Raw genomic sequence first — 23,505 nt, forward strand, 5'->3', positions numbered from 1 at the left:
AAATGGTTCATCTAGCTAATTTGATCCAACCATTTGACATGCTCTGCCATGACGTCAGGATGCCAGAACATACTGAAGATCCTGAAGTGTCAGGGGTTACTCTTCTGTCCTGGAGCCAGACATCGAGAGGATCGTTGCATTTCTGTGCCGAGGCCGAGTGTGTCGCAGGCTAGCCGGCTGGTACTAAAGCTAAAATGACAATCAAATTGCAGGTTGTTGCCATGGAGGTTTTGCATAGTTTCCATCAGCTTTGGCACTATTGCTATTTACAGGCTAATAACTTTAGCTTTTATTATGTGACATTTGATACCAGAGGTCTAGATGAAATAAGTGGGAAGGAGGGCAGTTAATTTCTCTGATTGGCCTTTCAGAACTCCTGCTCCGGCGCCATATGGGTCAGTAACACTCGTGAGATCTAGCGTTTCTAAAGGTTGTTGAATTTTTCCTGTGCCTTACAACAGCCTGTATTTATAGAGCGCCTTTAATGTAGTAAAACGTCCCAAGGTGCTTCACAGGAGTGTTATAAAACAAAATTTGACACCGAGCCACATAAGGAGAAATTAGGGCAGATGAGAGGTAGGTTTTAAGGGGCATCTTAAAAAGAGGAAAGAGAGGTGGAAAGATTTAGGGAGGGAATTCCCGAGCTTAAGGCCTTGGCAAAAGAAAGCACGGCCTTATATCAGATCATTCTTGTTGGAAGTTGACAGAACTTCTGGTGCTACATCTTGGATAAGATGGCTTTTCAACAAATGTCATATTCAGCACTAAAATCAGTCTAGTTCTACTTAGCATATGCAACAAGGTATGGGCCTGCAAGGTCCACCACCAAATCTGAGGTTTTGCTTACCTTAATCTCATTGTTCAACCCCAGCCCAGCTTTCATGAAAGGTTATATCGTATATACAGCATAGAAACAGGCCATTCGGCCCAACTGGTCTATGCCAGCTTTTATGCTCCACACAAGCCTCCTCCCACTTCTCTTCATCTAATCCTAGGGGGAAGGGGATAGCGGAAGGGCTTGCCATAATTTTCCAATCTTCCCTAGATGCGGGGGAAGTGCCTGAGGATTGGAAAGTGGCAAATCTGACACCATTGTTCAAGAACAGGTGCAAGGACAATCCTAGTAACTACAGGCCGGTCAGTTTAACATCAGTGGTGGGTAAAGTTTTAGAAACAATAATCAAGGAAAAAATGAATGGGCACTTGGAGAGTTTTAAGAAATTAAGGAGAGCCAACACAGATTTGTAAAAGACAGATCATGTTTGACTAATCTAATTGAATTTTTTGATGAAGTAACAGGGAGGATCGATGATGAAGGGATTGCAATGGATGTTGTCTACATGGATTTTAGGAAGGCGATTGACAAAGTACCACATAGAAAGCTCGTTAACAAAATTGAGGCTCGTGGAATAGGTGGGTCAGTGGCAGCTTGGATAAGGAATTGGCTTAAGGACAGAAAACAGCAAGTTGTGGTAAATGGCTGTTTTTCAGATTGGAGGATGGTAGACAGTGGTGTTCCCCAAGGGTCAGTGCTGAGGCCACTGCTTTTTTAAATGACCTGCATATTGGAATACAAAGTAGAATTTCTAAATTTGCCGATGACACCAAACTTGGGGGTGCGGCAAACAGTGAGGATGATACCAATCGACTGCAACAGGACATAGAAAGGCTAGCAGAATGGGCAGACAAGTGGCAGATGGAATTTAATACAGTGAAGTGTGAGGTGATGTATTTTGGCAGAAGGGACAGGGAGAGGCAATGTACACTTAAAGGCACAGTTTTAAAGAGTGTGCAGGGACAGAGGGACCTGGGAGTTAATGTGCATAGGTCCCTGAAGGTGGCGGGACATATTGAGAGAGTGGTTAGCAAAGCATATGGGATCTTGGGCTTCATAAATAGAGGTATTGAATACAAAAGTAGAGAAGTTATGCTGAATCTTTATAAAGTGCTGGTTAGGGCACAACTGGAGTATTGCGTCCAGTTCTGGTCACCACACTTTAGGAAGGATGTGAAGGTGCAGAGGAGATTTACCAGAATGGTTCCGGGGATGGGGGATCTTAGCTACAAGGACAGGTTGGAGAAACTGGATTTGTTTTCACTAGCGCAAAGGAGGTTGAGGGGTGATTTGATACCTGGAACTCGCTGCCAACGGAAGTGGTGGAAGCGGAGACACTCAATGTTTTCAAGTGGAGACTGGATAGGCACTTGAGGGAAATAAACTTGCAGGGCTACGGGGATAGAGTGGGGGAATGGGACTGACTGGATTGCTCTAGAGAGAGAGCCGGCGCGGACTCGATGGGCTGAATGACCCCCTTCTGTGCCATTATGACTCATCCTTCTATGTATTTCTCCCTCATGTGCTTATCTAGCTTCCCCTTAAATACATCTGCGCTATTCGTCCCAACTACTCGATATGTTAGCGCGTTTCACATTCTTAGCACTCTTTGGGTGAAGAAGATTCTCCTGAATTCCCTATTGGATTTATTAGTGATGAGCTTATATGTATGACATCTGGGTTTTGGGCTCCCCCCACAAGTGGAAACATTTTCTCCAATTCTACTCTATCAAACCCTTTCGTAATCTTGAAGACCTCCATCAGGTCACCCCTCAGCCTTCTCTTTTCTAGAGAAATGATCCCAGCCTGTTCAGCCTTTACTGAGAAGTATATCCTCTCAGTTCTGGTAATGTCCTTGTGAAATTTTTTTTAAACCAACTTCCTCGGTGCCTCTGTGTCATTTTGATAATATGGAGACCAGACCGGTGCACAGCGCTCCAAGCGTGGTCTAAACAATTGCTGTATATAAACTCAAATTAGGCAACAGGCAAACTCTCCTTACATCACAGAAATCACAGAAACCTCACAGTGCAGATAGAGGCCATTTCGGCCCATCGAGCCTGCACCGACACATATCCCACCCGATCCCTGTAACCCCGACACCAACACATATCCCACCCTATCCCCGTAACCCCACGTATTTAATCCCCCTAACACTAAGGGTCAATTTATCATAGCCAATCAACCTAACCCGCACATCTTTGGACTGTGGGAGGAAACCGGAGCACCCGGAGGAAACCCACGCAAACATGGGGAGAATGTGCAAACTCCACACAGACAGTCACCCGAGGCCGGATTCGAACCCGGGTCCCTGGCACTGTGAGGCAACAGTGCTAACCACTATGCCACCGTCACATAAGTAATAAAGTGCCAAATGATTTTTGTAAAATTTAAATGTTTAAAACCTAGGGATATGAAAAGCGCACACACAAGGAAACCATAAAATGAATAGTTAGATCTCTGAATTAAGACAACTCCAAGTAACCCATTTCCCTGCTGTGTATCGTTATTTGTTTTAAAGTCACACAATGCAGTTCTGAAGTAGAAGTCAGCCAAGCTAAACTGCTGCACTTGACTATTCATTGCACTACTAACTACTTCTGGTTAAAGGAAATGCTGAACACCACAAATTGACCAAGAACATCATGAGGATAAAAAAAACCTTTTCTGTTGCGTGCACAAGTCCAGTCCGGTACTGCTGCATGATTCCTCTCTGAATAAACACTTGATCCTACAGGCACGTCGTACTACTTACTACAGCAAAAACTCTCAGCTTTGGCAGGTAGGTGATTTTTCTTTTGTATTTGTGTGATTCTATACAGTGATCACCGTGAGATCATCAGTGTCAGGTTGGGACTGGTTAGTCATTCAGAACTTTATCGGTGCCTCTCTGGAAAGATTTTACTCAACCCAAGTGAAAAAGTGTTTTTTTTTTGCATTTGAAGTTAGATTGAGAACATTGACTTGGGTATAATAATCAATTAAGTTAAAGACAAACTATCAGTGAACTGAAACACATGCATATAATCAATCATTTTAACCATGGCAGTGATCATTACAATCTTAAATTGCAACAGTGACTACACTTCAAAAAAGTACTTCAATTGGCTGTAAGGTGCTTTGCGATGTCCTGTGGCCATGAAAGGTGCTGTATAAATGCAAGTCTTTCTTTCTTTCTTTTCACTGCACTCTGTTTAGGTGCCTTCAAGGCATTTAGGTTTGTTACTGCTTAAACATTGAGGCGGAAATCTCAGCGTAGCATAACTCTCCTAATCGGGCATGCCATTTCATCAGGCATCTCACATTAAAAAGAAATCTTCCCTCTGTAGCTGAGAAGTCTATTTGTTAGTTCTATAGCAACAAGGTTTCCACCTTGGCTCAGTTGGTAGCACTCTTGCCCCGGAGTCAGAAGGTTGTGGGTTCAAGCCCCACGCCAGAGACTTGAGCACAAAAATCGAGGCTGGCACTCCAGTGCAGTGCTAAGGAAGTGAAAGGTGCTACATAAATGCAAGTTTAAAGTTCTTCCTTATGTTTCAACAAAAGTAGGTTGTTGAACATCAGAAATTTTAGGCTGAAGTTTTAAAGCGAATTTTGTTAAAGAAAATGCTGCCACTAAAATCAAACCCTTACATCCTTCTACCTTTCTTGCTTTTATCTTTTCTGAATCTAGTGTTCAATACAAGAACCAATGGACAGATACAGAGAGCTACAATCACACAGAATTACAAGAATCAGTTACGTACTTTCCTTCACTAGATTGCTTTACAAAAATACAGGAGACTTTGGTTTATCCGGAGGTTGTATGTCCAGAAACCTCGACCTACCGGCAGAAATCAGGAGCCGTTTTGTTAGGTTATTTTTCTTCTCGTGGCTTTTTTTTCCCCCAACAGTCAGGCTCTGGAAAGTCTCTCTGAAGCGGTTGCTAAGCTACAGAGACGCTTCCAAGGTACGGGCCGACTGTTTGAAGCTGTTGCTAAGCAACAGTGTTTGTTGTCAGATACGGAGATGAAAACCTCCGTATGCTTCAACATTAACGCTGGTGTGTCCGGCAGTTTTGATAGATTGGCAACAGCTCGGTCCCGTCGGTGCCGGATATAACAAAGTTTCCTGTATATTGGAAATGTTTCACACAGACAGAGACAGACGCACTCTCCTGTGAAGAACTGCAAAAACGTTTAGCTTAATCACAGACAAACAAATACAACAGCAGATAACAGGGATGGAAACAGAATACGCTGGAAATACACAGCAGGTTTAGAGTAAGTTAACATTTCAGTATGAATCCCTCGTCAGACCTGGAGGATCAGCAGACTCCTTTACAAGGCGAATGAAACAAAATGGGGGAGAAACAGGCAATAGTCAAAAGTAACGTATTACTGACATTTTCTGTTTTTATTTAAAATTTCCAACATTTGAAGTTTTTTTTAAAAAGACGAGCAGAGAGCAGGAAATGAGTTGAGAACATGAATTAATAATCTAAAGTTCAGATGACATTAGTAAGCTTCCCTCGGTAGTTTGTGGCATTTACTTGATCCACCTCAATTAACAAAATTGTATGATTCATTTGCCAGAATCCATCACACCAGATCTGGAGCGTTCAACGTTAATATGTTGGTTGCATCACTGTTTGTGGGACCTTGTTGCCACATCTCCTACATTACAACAGTGACTACACTTCAAAAGTACTTTATTAGCTATAAAGTGCTTTGGGACGTCCTGAGGTTATGAATGGCGCGATGTAAATGCAAATCCTTTCTTTCAAGAAGAACACAAAGGGGGCGATTTTGCCAATGGGGGCGCGTTGGAGGTGGGACTGCTGCTTGTTGGGTTTTAGTCCCGCCTCCATCGACTTGTGGCCAACCCACACAATTTTCCCTTGATTGACCCGGTGAAGCTCGCCCAGCGGGCTTAGCAGGCCAATTAAGGGGAAGTCAGTTTCGGAGAACGTCAGCATATGACATTTCATCTTTGACAACTCTGTGAAGCTGTCCAACACTGACATTCTCCATTGTTTGATGAGTCCTTGTATTTAAGACTCATCAAACCTCTTTTGTGAGCAGAAATTAGATGGCTGTTGCATCAGAGAATGCAGCAGCCATCTGTCACCCCTGCCGGTGAGATACGAGAGTCTCCGCATCCACAACGATTGAAGCCTGCAGGAAGAAACAAAGATAAGTAAACATTTTCTATCACTTTCCACTCACCTCACATACTCACATCTCCACACCTCACTTACCTCCACAGCGCACTTTTGCACCCCGCAGACCCACTGCTCGCCTTGGTGACCCTGGCGGGGTTTCCCCGACATCGGGAAGCCCGCGCCTCTGCTGGAAAAATGGGAATAATCCTCTTAACTGCCTGTTAACTGGCAGTTAAGTGGCTGTAATCCCCTTCCCGCCTCCAGGAGACGGGGCCCGGCGCAGGTCAGTTACCCGCCTCCTGGGAAGATGGTACCCATCCCGCCCCCAGATTCTGCCATTTTCCTGGCAGTCCCGCCTCCAAACCCGCCTCCCCAGGGCTGGCAAGATCGCGCCCAAAGTTGGCAAACATAGTTTGTCACAACACTGAAGAATTTGTTATATCAAAAGGGCTGCTGTTAGAGATGGGCCGCGTTCAATGATTTTCACCAAGGAAAACCACTGTTTGCTTTAACACATACATCAAGTGTGTCGTAGTGATCAGCTGCTGTCCTTCTAAAAAGTTTCACGATGGCTATAAAACATATTAATAAACAGCTATTAAAACAATGATTATTCAATAAAATACAGAATCGCAACCCCCCCCCCCCCCAACCAAGCACATATTGCTTTTCAAGGACTGTTGCCTCTTTCGGCAAATTGTTAGGTGACATCTTGAAACAAAAGTAACTTATTCTACCTTGACATTCAGATGCGTTGATGGCGGACCCTACAGCAAGCATCGAGACGGTCACAAGGACAAATTCCTCTGGCAACCCTACTTGCCAATTTTCTTCCAGTGGCTTTGCGACGTTCACGATTGTTGCCTACGCGTTCATTTGCACAGTCGGAATCATCCTCAACAGCCTGGCTTTCTGGGTGTACTTCTGTCACGTCCCCAGCAGCAACAGCGTCATTGTCTACTTGAAAAACCTGGTCGTGGCCGACTTCTTGCTGGTCCTGTCTCTGCCGATAAGGATCATCGGAGAGAGCAAAGCGGACTCCCCGACGCTGAAAAAAATCTACTGCAATTTTGTAACGTGCATCTTCTATTTGAACGTGTACTCGAGCATCCTCTTCCTGGGATACATTGCAGCCATCAGATACCTGAAAATAGTCAAACCGCTCAGAACACATGCATTTCAGAAGCTCAGGGCCGCAAAAATTCTCTCCATGGGAACCTGGTGCACACTCCTCGGCCTCGGAGTGTCGTACATACTCCTGACAGGGAATAAGCCACCCCAGAAGCCACCCCAGAACAGTACAAGAGCAACATGCTTAGAATATAGAAGCGGGGTGGGAATTTTCTGGCACGTGTTCCTCCACACCGGCGGCACAATCTTGTTTCTCTGCGTGTTAATCGGGCTTTGCTTCTTTTATTTTCAAACGGCGAAGCGACTCGACAAATCCCCGTCTCCAAGTTCACTGAAAAAGCAAGCCAAGGCGAAGAACAACATTCTCATCCTGCTCGCCGTGTTCTTGGTTTGTTTTGTGCCCTACCACATGGTCAGGCTCCCTTACATTTTAAGTCAGATAAATGTCATTCCCGGTTGTTTCTGGAAAGAGACGCTGTACCACTTGAAAGAATCTGCCGTCGTGCTGTGCACGCTCAACGCCTGCTTCGACCCGGTGATCTACTTTCTGTTTTGCAAGGCCTTTCGGTTGAAGTTAGGCCTGGACAAAAAGACAAAGGACAGCGACTCGCACAACGACCTGTCCTTGCATGCTAATGTTTCACGATCCATACTCGACGGACCCACCAACAACCATGTCGACTGTGTGAAATAATGTAAAATCAGTCTTGCAAAGTTACAATGAACATGCCCCTTGGCTCTCGATCACTCCACTTTACTAAGAGGGCTAAACAACAACAAGTATTTATATAGTGCCTTTTAACGTAGTAAAATGTCCCAAGGCGCTGCACAGGAGTATTTTAAGACAACAAATTTGACACCGATCCACATGTGGAGAAATTAGGGCAGGTGACCAAAAGCTTGCTCAAAGAGGCAGGTTTTAAGGAGGGTCTTAAAGGAGGAAAGAAAGGTAGCGAGGCGGAGAGGTTTAGGGCCTAGGCAGCTGAAGGCACGACCACCAAAGGTTGAGTGATTATAATCAGGGATGCTCAAGAGGGCAGAATTAGAGGAGCGCAGATATCTCGAAGGGGTTGTGGGGCTGAAGGTGATTACAGATAGGGAGGGGCGAGGCCATGGACAAAAAACATTGGTGGGCGGGGGGATGGCAGGAAAGAAGACATTGCATTTATAGAATGCCTTCCACACCCTTTGGATGGGCCAAAGTCCTACAGAGCCACTGAATTGTTTTTGAAAGGTAGTCACAGTTTGTCACCTGGTCAAAAACAGTGACCAATTTGCACACAGAAAAGTCCCACAAAACTGAAAATGAGGAGAGTAGTCTGTCGTTGAGTGATGCTGGCTGAGGGGGGACATGTTGGCCAAGGAAGAGTTCAAGACCTCAATTTGAACTATATCCCGGAACTTCTGGGATTATAATCACCAGTAACAATAGGGCTCGCCAAGGTTCCCAATTGCTCAAGTCTTACAGTGTGGATTCATTGCCTCTACACCCGCTCTCCCCAGTTGATCATTTAGCCTAGACTTTATACACATATAGATGCTCACAGCTCTCATTAGGTGATTGGGAAACCTCTCTAATCTGCACCTATTAGTTGCTTCTGTTTTTTTAAAATTATCAGCAAAATGCTCAGACTGCTCCAGGAAGTGTTGTTACGCTGTATTAAGATAAAACAACGATGTGCTTTGCATCAAACGGAAATGTAGCGAGTGATAAAATGCATGTTCCAACGTTCTAAACACCGGGCCACAAGATATTAATCTAGCTAACGTCCGTGCAAAGCACAATGCCAACAATACCAAGCACAATAACAACATTTAATACTGATTAACAACAGAAAACGTTGGAAAAACTCAGCAGGCCAGGCAGCATCCGTGGAGAGAGAAACAGAGTTAACGTTTCAGGTCGACGACCTTTCGTCAGAACTGGAAAAGGAATAGATTGTGATCACGTTAGGGGCCTGGGAAAAGGGGAGGGGATAAAAGAACAAAATGGAAGGTCAGTGATAGGATAGAAAGCGGGAGAGATTAAGAGACATTGAAAGACATTAAGAGATATTCAAGGCAAGCGGAGGTGGTAATGGGACAGGTTAAGGAACAAAGGGTGGCTCTAGATGAGGTGTGAATAGCGCTGGCAGAATGAAGGACAGCTGCCATGTGATAGGGAAGAAAAAAGGCCAAAAAGTGTGGATAAAAAAATTTAAAAATGTATATATATGTGATAGGGGCCGAGGTTATGATCTGAAATTGTTCAGATGCTGATTGTTTAGTTTGGATTGTGGAGACTGGCATCTAAGCGACTATCCATGCAGCAGGCTCCCTGTGTCTTGCTCTCTTATTCTGGTGGTAGAATAGTATTTACACAAAAAAAAGTCTGTTTCAATAATCTTGAAGAGACTTTGAGGAGAATGAATGAGGCCATTTTAAGTTCATATTTTCTTTTCAGTGATCAGAAAATTGGGAAAGGTGGGGGGGGGAGGGACAAGTAGTGCGAAAACTATGGAGAATTTTGTTGTTTGCGCTGGGTATTTGCAGTTTTGTCACCTTACTGTGCGGGCGGTGAAAGTTGTGCATTGGTGCGTGTGCACTTGCAATGAGAAGGGAGTTAGTTATGAGGGTGAATAGGATGGTCCTCTTCAGGAGGCCATGCGGCCGTTTAAAATAAATAGGCAGATGTTGTCCAAATTAAAACAGGAAGGAGTTCTCAATTCTGCAAACAACCCTGTGTAAAGAGAGCACAACCACCTAGTTCCCAAACAATAGGGATGCACATCTGAAGTTGAAACAAGAACGGAGATGCAATATCCATTCGCTCAATAGCTGTGATACGACCAATGGACGATGTTGGAAGAAATAAATCAGATGTGATTAATAGATCTTTCAGTGTCTTTAAATAAGATTATGCAGCATCATTTAAAATTAAGGATGTGTCATTTATACTACTCTTCTGAACAAAATTCGAACATAAGAATTAGGAGCAGGAGTAGGCCATACGGCCCTTCGAGCCTGCTCCGCCATTCAATAAGATCATGGCTGATCTTCAACCTCAACTCCACCCAATCCCCAAATCCCTTGATTCCTCTGGAGTCCAAAAATCTATCGATCTCAGCCTTGAATATACTCAAAGACTCAGCATCCACAGCCCTTTGGGGTAGAGAATGCCAAAGATTCACAACCCTCCGAGTGAAGAAATTCCTCCTCATCTTAGTTTTAAACGGCCAACCCCTTATCCTGAGACTATGACCCCCTAGTTCTAGACTCTCCAGCCAGGGGGCAACAACCTCTCAGTATCTACCCTGTCAATCCCCCTCAGAATCTTATGTTTTAATGAGATCACCTCTCATTCTTCTAAACTCCAGAGAGTATAGGCCTATTCTACTCATTATGTTTCCTTTGTTATTTGTATTGTATGTCTTACTCCTTTGCCTAGGGATGCTGTAAGGCAGTTGCATATATGTGACTCTAATCTGGGCACTCCCGATTAACGGTTAATCTTCATTGTCGATTGAGATCTACTCCATTCATTATCTGATCGTGGAGCTTCCACTGTACTATTTTCAGGAGGTTACAACTAAAGTGGATGCTGGCACTCCCAACTTTAACATCAATCTACTGTGTAAATGGAGTGTTGGGTTCAAAGCCTTGCATTGTAATGAAGGGAAATGGTTTAAAATGTTAGAAGGATTTGATAGGGTAGATACGGAGAAATTATTTTCTCTGGTGGGGGAAATCAAAAAACAAGGGGACACAGCAATCTTAAAACTGGAGCTGCGGTATTCAGGAACGAAACCAGGAAGCACTTTTTCCACACAAAGGTTAGTAGAAATTTGAAGCTCTCCCCGCAAAAGGCTGTGGATGCTGGGACAATTGGAGCTTGCAAGACCAAGATAGATAGATTTATGACGTACGAGGAGAGATTGGGTTGATTGGGCTTGTATTCGCTACGGTTTAGAAGAATGAGAGGGAATCTCATTGAAACTTATAAAATTCTAACAGGACTAGACAGATGCAGGAAGGATGTTCCCGATGGCGGGGGAGTCCAGAACCAGGGGTCACAGTCTAAGGATAAGGGGTAAGCCATTTAGGACTGAGATGAGGAGGAATTTCTTCACCCAGAGAGTGGTGAACCTGTGGAATTCTCTACCACACAAGGCAGTTGAGGCCAATTCATTAAATATATTCAAGAAGGAGTTGGATATATTTCTTAAGGCTAAAGGGATCAAGGGATATGGGGAGAAAGCAGGGACAGGGTACTGAGTTTGGATGATCAGCCATGATCTCATTAAATGGCGGAACAGACTCGAGGGGCCGAATGGCACACTCCTGCTCCTATCTTCTATGTTAGGTAAGGGTATCAAGGGATAGGGAGTAAAGGCAGGAAAATGGAGTTGCGGTACAGATCAATCATGAGCTAATTGAATGGTGGAGCAGGCCCAAGAGGCTGATTGGCCTACTCCTATTCCTAATGTTCCTATGCCTGTAAAATACAGTTATCACCTATAAGTGAAATATGACCTCATTGAAGCTAAGCAGATAGAGCTGCACATTAATAACTGGTCTACCCTGGACTGAAATAACTCAGTAAAATTTCAGACAGTTCCACTGCGTTCATTATCAAACAGACTGTACAGCAAACAATGTCCAGAAACATAGGAAAATTAAGTTTTACCTGGGAAGGCATAGATCAGCTGATTAAAATATTTGTAGCTTTGTTCTTTCAGTAACTTTTTCAGCCCCATTCCTACACTGTAAGAGCACAGGAAGCGCCATGGATGGGAAAATGTCATTTGACCCGACTGAACTTCATCCCACTGGTGCCCCAACTCTCCCATCCAGCTATAGTTTAAAACTCCCTAATATTGTTAGCTCTAATACCCTGCCTGATAGACTGTTCCCAAGATTTATTACCCTTTGAATAAAGGTCTTCCTAAATATCAGTTTAAAATGTACTTTTCACCATTATGTATGTATATGTATATATATATGTATGTATGATATATGTGTATGTATATATACCCCTGCCAATGTAATGCATTCTTCTGCTGTACATCACTTCAACCAACAGAAAGAAAGTGCATTTATATAGCACCTTTCAAAACCTCAGCACTTCACAGCCAATTAAGTACTTTTGAAGTCCTACCTGCTGTAGTCCATTTATTTACACCTTTCAGTTGTTACTTAACTCCTTTCAGTAGAGTTAATTTTAAAAAGAAATTAAAATTTCCACAGCAATTATACTGCACCTTACATGACCTCAGGATGTCCCAAAGCACTTTACAGCCAATGCCGTATTTTTTTGAAATTTAGTCACTGTTGTAACATAGGAAACACAGCAGCGAAAATGCGCACAGCAATGTCCCACAAACAGCAATGTGATAATGGCCAATTACAGGAAACTCTCGTTTAAACGGCACCTAAATATCCGGAATTTCTCTATTAACCGGCAAAATTCATACTCTGAAAACAACACCTCAATAACCGGAAATGTTGCCGAGTCCGAGTCTCCCGTGGTGGCAGTTCTCCAATCTGCCACTACTCGGCTTCTTGGCACTGTCGGATGTCTCTTCCGATCCACCATCCATTTAACACAACATTCTGTAGGTGAGTACCCAATTATACTGCACATTTCTTGATTTTTTAAAATTTTTGTTTGTTAAAAATAGCCTTGGTAGATATACCTCTCCGTTATCCAGAATTTTTAATCAACTGGCTCCATCCCAGTCCAGTCGGTGCCGGATACGAAAGAGTTTCCTGTAATCTCTTTTAGCGATGTCGATCGAAGGATAAATATTGGCCAGGACACCAGGGAGGACTCCCCAGATCTTCTTCAAAATAGTGGCTGCGGGATCTTTAGCACTTTTACAAAGCATTAACAGAAGTTTACTTTGTGACAGTTAATTGTATATTATCCCAAAACATTATACAAATAAATTATATTATGTACCAAAAAATTGTGTTTCGATTTTAAAAAAAATACAATTACAATTTCTTTAACTACAGGGTGACTAATGTGAAGATTTCAATCACAAGATTCTGTCAGCAAATTTGCAGCAGCGAGTGAACCTTAATTTTAAGCAATTGCATCACTAGCTGAGGTGCAACACAGCAAGTGATCTGCTGTACAACAACAACAACTTGTATTTATATATCGCCTTTAACGTAGTAAAACGTCCCAAGGCACTTCACAGGAGTATTTTAAGACAAAAAATTTGACACTGAGCGACATAAGGAGAAATTAGGGCAGGTGACCAAAAGCTTGGTCAAAAGAGGTCGGTTTTAAAGACCGTCTTAAAGGAGAAAAGAGAGGTAGTGAGGCGGAGAGGTAGTGAGGCGGAGAGGTTTAGGCAGGGAATTCTAGAGCTTAGGGCCTAGGCAACAGAAGGCACAGCCACCAAAGGTTGAGCGATTATAATCAGGGATGCTCAAGAGGGCAGAATTAGAGGAGTGCAGATATCTCGGGGCGTTGTGGGGCTGGAGGAGATTACAGAGATAAGGAGGGGCGAGGCCATGGAGGGAATTGAAAACAAGGATGAGAATTTTTAAATTGAGGCGTTGGCGAACTGGGAGCCAATGTAGGTCAACGAGCACAGGGGAGATGGGCGAAGGGGACTTGGTGCAAGTTACCTACCATATGCTTGTGGTGTGCATAATCTGTCTTAGTCAGGATGCTGCTGGAGCTCGGAGATGTTATGTAAGCCAGTTCATAATATATATATATTTTTTTTTTAAATTTAAATCCACAGTATCATTTATAAATTAAAAATTAATGATAGTATTTTTTTTACATTTCAATATACTTGTACTAGCTTTCAAGTTTATTTTTCTATCCCATCTTTTGTTCCTCCCGTACCAAATGCATACGGTGGCCAAAGAAAAAGCACAGGTAGTGTCCTCCCAGGCCCTTGAACTGGCTGTAATATGTTGTAAAAGAATGACTTATCTACCCATTACCCCTCTCACCTTTCTGTAGGTAAACAGCCCAACTGTGTCCCCAAGACAGAATAGCCAAAATGTGGAATTTCTTGTGTTAATAAATAGCAAGAACAAAATAATGTTCTCAAACTCTATATTCATCATGCTTCTGTTGTCTAACTTTTGCATATTTCCTCCACCTCTATTAACTACGAGGCATTCATATTTTACAAATAAAGCCAACATCAGTGTTCTGTATCTGCCCAGTGATGAAATATCGCTGCTGCATTTGCCAAAATTAATTGCCCACCTACAAGTATGAAGCTACACTTCACACAATCCCTGTCCCGAGTCCCGAGAGGTGACAAGCTGATCCTCCTTGGCGACTTTAACACAAGAGTTGGAAAGGACACAGGCCTCTGGGGAGGTGTGATCGGCAGAGAGGGGGTAGGGAAAGCCAACTCCAACGGTACCCCCCTCCTGTCGAAATGCTTAGAACATGGTCTTGTCATAAGCAACACCTTGTTCCGTCAGAGAGACAAGTACAAGGCTTCATGGCAGCAACCTCGCTCCAAGCACTGGCATCTGCTGGACTAAGTCAGCGTCCGAGCGAGGGACCGCAAGGACCTCTGCATCACCCGCGCCATGACAGGAGCTGACAACTCCTGCACAGACCACCACCTAATCCACTCTGTCATCTCCATCAATGCAGCAACAGAAACAATGCCGCACAAAAATCAACGCTGGAGCACTCAAAGACCCTGCTAAGAAAGCCCAATTCAGCCTGCGCCTCACAAACAATCTGATGACTCCCAGTGATGCAGAGACACAGAGTGCCCAGAGTGTCTGGTCTGCACTCAAGGCCTCCATAATCAGCACCTGTGAAGAGACGCTCGGTCACTCAACCAGGAAACACCAAGACTGGTTCGACGAGAACGACCAGCAGATCCAGGAGCTAATAAGCCGCAAGCGCAAGGTATTCCTGATCTGGAAACAGCAACAGAACTCGAGAGCAAGAAAGCAGCTCTACAGACACCTGAAGGCCGAGGTCCAACAAAAAACTCGCGACCTAAAGAACAGATGGTGGGTGGACAAAGCGCAGGAGATCCAGCAGCTAGCCGACAATCACGACATGCGTGGGTTCTTTAGCGCAGTCAAGACCATCTACGGCCCAAGCACCCAAGGCCCTACCCCACTGCGGGCCAAGAACAGAGGGGTACTCATCAAGGACAGGGAGGTAGTCAGTGCCCGCTGGAAGGAGCACTTCGAAGATCTCCTTAACCGCGACTCGGTCTTCGACGCGAGTGTCCTCAACTCCATCCCGCAGCATGCTACCCGCCACCACCTCAGCACAACCCCAGCCCGGCATGAGGTGGAAAAGGTCACCCAACAACTGAAGAACAAGGCCTCAGGAGTAGATGGAATCCCTGTCGAGGCACTAAAGCATGGCGGAGAAACGCTACTGGCGCGAATTCAGCAACTCATTTCTCTTATCTGGAAGGAGGAGAGCATGCCAGGGGATCTCGGAGACGCCGTAATTGTGACCATCTTCAAGAAAGGTGACAAGTCCGATTGCGGTAATTACAGAGGAGTTTCCCTGTTGTCTGCCACAGGGAAAGTCATCGCAAGAATCCTTCTCAATCGCCTTCTCCCAGTGGCCGAAGAGCTCCTCCCAGAATCGCAATGCGGATTCCGCCCACTAAGGGCCACAATGGACATGATCTTTACCACACGTCAATTACAAGAGAAATGCAGGGAACAGCACCAACCGCTGTACATGGCCTTCTTTGATCTCACAAAGGCCTTCGACACAGTCAACCATGAGGGATTATGGAGTGTCCTCTTCAAATTCGGCTGCCCTCAAAAGTTTGTCACCATCCTCCGCCTGCTCCATGACGACATACAAGCCGTGATCCTGACCAACGGTTCCACCACAGACCCAATTCACGTACGGACCGAGGTCAAGCAAGGCTGTGTCATCGCACCAACGCTCTTCTCGATCTTCCTTGCTGCAATGCTCCATCTCACCCTCAGTAAGCTCCCCACTGGAGTGGAGCTAATTTACAGAACAAACAGAAAACTGTTCAAACTCCATCGCCTCCAGTCCAGATCCAAGGTCTTCCCATCCACTGCCGTTGAATTACAGTATGCAGACGACGCTTGCATCTGCGCTCACTCGGAGGTCGAACTCTAAACCATCGTCAACACCTTCACCGAAGCGTACGAGAACATGGGCCTTATACTAAACATCCGTAAGACAAAGGTCCTCTACCAACCTGCCCCCGCCCTACAGTACTGCCCCTGCGATGATCAAAATCCACGACAAGGCCTTGGACAACGAGGACCACTTTCTATACCTCGGGAGCCTACTGTCAACAAGGGCAGACATCGATGACGAAGTCCAACACCGCCTTCAGTGTGCCAGTGCAGCCTTCGGTCGCCTGAAGAAGAGAGTGTTTGAAGACCAGGACCTCAAACCCGGCACGAAGCTCATGGTCTACAGAGCAGCAGTGATACCCGCCCTGCTGTATGCCTCAGAGACATGAAACATGTACAGCAGGCACCTCAAAGCACAGGAGAGGTACCACCAATTCTGCCTCCGCAAGAACCTGTAAATCCATTGGCGGGATAGGCGCACCAACGTCAGTGTTCTCACTCAGGCCAACATCCCCAGCATCGAAGCTTTGACCACGTTCGATCAGCTCCGATGGACGGATCACATCGTCCGATACGAGACTCCCAAAACAAGCGCTCTACTCAGAGCACTGACATGGCAAGAGAGCCCCAAGTGGGCAGAGGAAATGCTTCAAGGACACCCTCAAAGCCTCCTTGAAAAAGTGCAACATCCCCACCGACACCTGGGAATCCCTGGCCCAAGACCACACAAAGTGGAGGAGAAGCATCCGGGAAGGCGCCGAACACTGAGTCTCTTCGCCGGGAGCAAGCGGAAGCCAAGCGCAAACAGCGCAAGGAGCGCACGTCAACCCAAGCACCCCACCCACCCGCCCCTCCAACCACCACCTGCCCCACCTGTGACAGAGACTGTAGGTCCCGCATTGGACTCATCAGTCACCCGAGAACTCATTTTTAGTGTGGAAGCAAGTCATCCTCGGTTCTGCCGAAGAAGAGGACACTTCACATAGCGAAGGGAGGAGAGAGGGTGCAGAAAAGGCCAGACTCTCAGCAGTGGCGTTTTCAGAGGGAGGGGGGAGTTGTGGGGCTGGAGAAGATTGGGAGGAGCGAGGTCAGGTAAGGATTTAGACTTTAGGAGGAGAATTTTATGTAGGTCAGCGAGCACAGGGGTGAGGGTGAGTGGGACTTGGTGGGGGTTGAAGTATGGGCAGCAGTGTTTTGGATGAGCTGAATTTATGGGCATAAGAACATAAGACGTAGGAGCAGGAGTAGGCCATTCGGCCCCTCGAGCCTGCTCCGCCATTCAATAATATCATGGCTGATCCGATCTTGGCCTCAACTCCACTTCCCTGCCTGCTCCCCATAACCCTTGACTCCCCTATAGTTCAAAAATCTGTCTACCTCCACCTTAAATATATTCAATGTCAGCCTCCACAGCTCTCTGGGGTAGAGAATTCCAAAGATTCACGACCCTCAGAGAAGAAATTCCTCCTCATTTCCGATTTAAAAGGGTTTCCCCTTATTCTGAAACTATGCCACCTCGTTCTAGATTCCCCCACGAGGGGAAACATCCTCTCTGCATCTACCCTGTCAAGCCCCTTCAGAATCTTATATGTTTCAATAAGATCCAGTGGAGACTAGGAGGCCAGTCAACAGAACATTGGAATCGTCAAGTCTGGAGATGACTGTTGATGTACATGACGGAGAAAGAAAGAAAGGGAGAGAGAGAAAGAGAGAAAGAAAGAAAGAGAGAAAAAGAGTGTGTTAAAGATTAGCCTACAACAAAGATAAAAATAATGTGGTCAGTTAATATTCCAGACAGTAACTGTTGCAACAACAGTTGCTGATCAGAATTAAGCAAGGGGTTGCCATATCAGACAATGTGTAATAAAAGGGACCATTCAGGGGAGAGAAGGGAAAAATCCCAGCTTGCTAAGCAGGATAAGGAGAAGCGTTGCTCTGGGTGTTGGGCAGTACAATGAGGAGAACGCATGCCTATATTTAATTGTGCTCTAGTTTTGAAGAAGGGTTCAACCCGAAACGTCAACTCAAATTTCTCTCCACGGATGTTGTCTGACCTGCTGAGTTTTTCCAGCATTTTCTGTTGTTATTTAATTGTGCTCTGCCTGCTGGTAATACTCTGCTTGTAAATTGCTTTTTATGCTGCAGTAAAGAATAAACTGAGTGCAACCAGAACCACCGACTGACTTCGTTACTACTCAAGTGAAGAACACACGTTTATTTAGCAACAATGACAAAAGGCATGGATGAGGGTTTCAGCAGCAGAAGAGCGAAGACAGGGGCAGAGGTGGGTGATGTTACAAAGATGAAAACAGGCAGTCTTAGCGACGGAGAGGATATGGAATCGTAAACTCAGCTCGGGATCAAATCAGACATGCAGGGTGCGATCTTGCCAGCCCTGGGGGAGGCAGGTATGGAGGCGGGACTGCCGGAAAAATGGCAGAATCTGGGAGCGGGTGCCCATCCCGCCTCCGTGTCATCTTCCCAGGAGGCGGGTAGCCGACCCGCGCCGGGTCCCGTCTCCTGGAGGCGGGAAGGGGATTACAGCCACTTGAGATTGCAGGAGCTCTGGCCCAAATTTTCAGAACCTCTCTGGCCACAGGGGATGTGCCAGAGGACTGGAGAACAGCTAACGTAGTACCATTATACAAGAAGGGTAGTAGGGATAAACCAGGGAATTACAGGCCAGTGAGCCTAACATCAGTGGTAGGGAAATTATTGGAAAAAATTCTGAGGGACAGAATTAGTCTCCACTTGGAGAGGCAAGGATTAATTAGGGATAACCAGCATGGCTTTGTCAAGGGAAGATCATGTCTGACCAATTTGATTAAATTTTGAGAGGGGGTGACTCGGTGCGTGGATGAGGATAGTGCAGTGGATGTGGTTTACATGGATTTCAGTAAAGCTTTTGATAAAGTCCCGCATAGGAGACTGGTCAGGAAGGTAAGAGCCCATGGGATCCAGGGTGCCTTGGCACATTGGATCCAAAACTGGCTTAGTGGCAGAGGGTGATGGTGCAAGGTTGTTTTTGTGACTGGAAGCCTGGTGTCCAGTGGGGTACCGCAGGGATCGGTGCTGTGTCCCTTGCTGTTTGTGGTCTACATTAATGATTTGGATGTGAATGTAAAAAGTATGATCAGTAAGTTCGCAGATGACACGAAAATTGGTGGGGTGGTAAATAGCGAGGGGGGAAGCCTCAGGCTACAGGACGATATAGATGGGTTGGTCAGATGGGTGGAGCAGTGGCAAATGGAATTTAACCCTGAAAAGTGTGAGGTGGTGCATTTTGGACGGACTAACAAGGCAAGGGAATACACAATGAATGGTAAGACCCTAGGAAAGACAGAGGATCAGAGGGACCTTGGTGTGCATGTACATAGATCCCTGAAGGCAGCACAACAGGTGGATAAGGTGGTTAAAAAGGCATATGGGATACTTGTATTCTATGCCTCGGCTAATGAAGGCAAGAGCAGGGAGGTTATGATGGAGCTGTACAAAACGCTAGTTAGGCCACAGCTGGAGTGCTGTGTGCAGTTCTGGTCACCACACTATAGGAAGGATGTGATTGCCTTGGAGAGGGTGCAGAGGAGATTTACCAGGATGTTACCTGGGCTGGAGCGCTTCAGCTATGAAGAAAGACTGGACAGGCTGGGGTTGTTTTCCTTGGAGCAGAGAAGGCTGAGGGGGGACCTGTGAGGTGTACAAAATTATGAGGGGCATAGATAGGAGGGAACTTTTCCCCTTAGTATAGGGGTCAATAACAAGGGGGCATAGATTCAAGTTAAGGGGCAGGAGGTTTAGAGGGGATTTGAGGAAGAACTTTTTCACCCAGCGGGTGGTTGGAATCTGGAACTCACTGCCTGAAAGGGTGGTAGAGGCAGGAACCTTCAACATTCAAGAAGCATTTGGATGAGCACTTGAAATGCCATAGCATACAAGGCTACGGACCAAATGCTGGAAAATGGGATTAGATTAGACAGGGCTTGATGGCCGGCGCGGACGCGATGGGCCAAAGGGCCTCTTTCTGTGCTGTATAACTCTATGACTCTATAACTGCCTGTTAACAGGTAGTTAACAGGCAGTTAAGAGGATTATCCCCATTTTTCCAGCAGAGGCGCGGGCTTCCCGACGTCGGGAAACCCCGCCAGGGTCACCGAGGCGAGCAGTGGGTCTGCGGGGGTCGGAGGGGTGTAAAAGTGTGCTGTGGAGGCAAGTGATGAATGCAAGTGTGGAGAGATAAGTATGTGAGGTGAGTGCAAAGTGATAGGTAAGTAAACATTTTCTTTGATTCTTCCTGCAGGCTTCAAACATTGGGGATGCGGAGACTCTCGCATCTCACTGGCAGAGATGACAGATGGCTGCTGCATTCTCCGATGCAACATCCATCTAATTTCTGCTCACAAAAGAGGTTCGATGAGTCTTTATTCAAAATCTCATCAAACAGAGAATGTCAGTGTTTGACAGCTTCACAGAGTTGTCAAACGATGACAATTCATCTGTCAAAAATTTTTGACAGATGAAATTTCATACGCCAACGTTCTCTGTAACCGGCTTCCCCTTAATTGGCTGGCTTAACAAGGTCAATCAAAGGAAAATAGCATAGGTTGGCCACAAGTTGATGGAGGTGGGACTAAAACCCGACAAGCAATAGTCCCACCTCCAACGTGCCCCCATTGACAAAATCACCCCCAAGTTTCCGAACAGTCTGGTTCAGCCTGTGGCTGGGTCTAGGATGGGGGGGGGGGGGGGGGGGGGCGGTAAGCCTGCGGCACCAGGCCACAGTCGGGGTGCAGAGAGGAGGGAGGGAGGGGTCGGAGGCCGGTGGGCAGAAGGCCGGGAGCGGTGGGGTTAAAGATCAGGGGCTGGAGACCAGAAAGCTGGGGCGAGGGGGAGGAGATCAGAGATCGGAAGGCAGCAGTCGGAGATCAGGGGGGTGGGGGGGTGGTCGAAGGTCAGGGTCCGGTGATCGGAAGGCTTGGGGGGGGGGGGGGGAAGGGGGGGGTCAGAGATCGGGGACCGGAGAGCCGGAAGGAATCGGAAAGACAGAGTTGAGAATTGGAGATCAGAGGCCTCGTGGGAGGGGATCGGGGTACATAGGGGGAGATGGGGGGTGGGGGTGGGGGGAGGAGTAGATCGGAAGCCTTGTGGGGGATCGCGGGGGGGGGGAGAGCAGAAGAGTCGGGGGCGGGGGTCCGATCGCAGGAGGTTGGCGAGACAGGTACGCTGGATCCAGCAAGTAAGTGAAAAGGCACTTACCTCCTGGATCCAGCAGTCCTTTAGCTGCTGGGTTCCCCGCGGCCTGGGAAACCCGGCCAACCAGAGTTAAACTTAAAATGGCGCTTCAAAATGAGGCACGTGGCCTCGTTATAATATTCGAAGTGTCAACCCGCCTCCTGGGAGCAGAGTGGCCGCCCGCCCCCCCATCCCGCCTCTGTTAAAACCAAAAGTGGACGGGTTGGAGTCGGGATTCACATTTCTAACACTTTAACCTCCCACCCGACCGTTTCTTGGGGTTAAAATTCCTCTCTTGATGTCAGACAAGCAGCTTGACTGCACATGGAGGGCTAGAGAAAGGTGGTGCAGAGGTAAAGCTGGGCGTCATCAGCATTCACCTGGAAGCTGACCTCAGGTTGGCAGATGATGTCGCCAAGGAGTAACGTAGATGAAGAGGAGGAGGAGGCCAATGATCAATCCTGGGGGGGATATGGCACAAGGGAAGAAAGAAACACCATTGCCCGCTACGATCAGATAGGCAAGAGTTGAACCAAACAAAAAGCAGTCTCATTGACCTGGACAATCGGGAACAGCATTGGAGGAAGATTGTGCGGTAAACCGTGTCAAAAGCTGCAGGGAGGTCAAAAAAGGACGAGGATCACAGTCAGAATCTTCGATTAAGGCTGCTTTGGTGCTATGGCAAGGGACAAATTCAAAGCGAGTTGATGGAAATATGGGCACAGATTTGGAAGGCAACAGCATACCGAAGGACTTGGGAGAGGCAAAAAGAGGTTGGTGACAGGACTGTAGTTTGCAATGACAGAGGGGTCAAGGGTGGGTTTTACATAGAAACATAGAAGATAGGAGCAGGAGTAGGCCATTCGGCCCCTCGAGTCTGCTCCACCATTCAATGCGATCATGGCTGATCATCCAAATTCAGTACTCGGTCCCTGCTTTCTCACCATACCACCTTGATCCCTTTAGCCTTAAGAAATATATCCAACTCCTTCTTGAATATATTTAATGTATTGGCCTCCACTGCCTTCGGTGGTAGAGAATGCCACAGGTTCACCACTCTCTGGGTGGTGAAGAAATTCCTCCTCATTTCTGTCCTAAATGGCCTATCCTTTATCCTTAGACTGTGACCCCTGGTTCTGGACTCCCCGACCATCGGGAACATCCTTCCTGCATCTAGTCTGTCAGTCCTGTCAGAATTTTAAAAGTTTCTTTTGAGGACAGTGTAATGACAGTGATTTTGAAAGAGATGGGGACAGTACATGGAGGGCGGGGATTGTTTACAATGTCAACTAGCATGGAGGCCAGGAAAGGAAGTTAGGTGGTCAGCAATTTAGTGGCAATGGGGAAAAGCGAGGAGATGGATCTCACGGGCAAGTTGAGCTCAGATATGGTAGACAGGAGAAAAACTAGAGAAAGACATGGATTAAGAGTTAAGGCAGGAGGAAGGATCGACTTGGTGGGGATGGGGTAAGCGAGAGCGAACAGTAGAGGCAGCTATTGAATCCACTGAACTTCAAACTTTAGGAATCCAATGTAGCAAGCAGTCAACTGCTGGTTGGTGCTGGCTGCCAAAATTCTCAAGAAGGTTCACCTTGTTTAGAAGACAACGCATCTCCAAAAGGTCAATTGAGGGCGGGGTGGGAAATCTCAAGATTACTGCAGTCAGTATTGGGTCATTAGAATGATCCTTGCTTTCTACCTATTGAACTCAAGGGAGCACAGCCTGTTCAGTGCAAGAATACAAGACTTGGGAAGCCCTGGGGCAAAAATAGACAAAAGTTCACTTTTCTCACTCAAGGTTAACAAGACTCTTCAATTCTGAAAATGATTGGAATGCTGTTTCCCTGTGCATGGCTCACTCAGTGTCTTGCTCATGCTGAAGAGATTTGTTACTTAAGTCTCCAACTGTGAGTGACCAAACCATGCTCTTTAAGCTGCTGCCCTGTCTGTGGTGCATCAAGGAAACAGTCTTGAACCTTGTACATAGCTTCTGGATGTATCTAACCACATTAGTACTCGAGTACCCATATTTCAGGGCTAACACCAGGAAAAAAAAATCCCTAGCCATGCTGATCACAACTCCAGTCTTTTGACATACCACATT

At 46.2% G+C, this 23,505-nt stretch overlaps 2 protein-coding genes across 9 annotated transcripts in view; one reads left to right on the forward strand and one right to left on the reverse strand.

Annotated features, from left to right (window-relative positions):
• LOC147115504 (mediator of RNA polymerase II transcription subunit 12-like protein) overlaps positions 1-23,505 on the reverse strand; it is a 637,745-nt gene that overhangs the window by 396,395 nt on the left and 217,845 nt on the right. The gene's annotated exons all lie outside the window — the stretch shown is intronic.
• Positions 6,659-12,013, forward strand: LOC147115511 (P2Y purinoceptor 14-like). The gene has a single exon (XM_085989807.1). The coding sequence runs from the start codon at positions 6,733-6,735 to the stop codon at positions 7,798-7,800; it is 1,068 nt and encodes a 355-aa protein (XP_085845933.1). The 5' UTR covers positions 6,659-6,732; the 3' UTR covers positions 7,801-12,013.

The sequence above is a fragment of the Somniosus microcephalus genome, chromosome 6 (genome assembly GCF_052327205.1).
Source record: "Somniosus microcephalus isolate GS21.2 chromosome 6, FLI_Smic_1.0, whole genome shotgun sequence".
Lineage (NCBI taxonomy): Eukaryota > Metazoa > Chordata > Chondrichthyes > Squaliformes > Somniosidae > Somniosus > Somniosus microcephalus.

What these genes read in the sequence shown, in the direction of transcription:
- LOC147115511 (XM_085989807.1), top strand. Translation starts at nt 6,733, where the DNA reads ATGGCGGACCCTACAGCAAGCATCGAGACGGTCACAAGGACAAATTCC.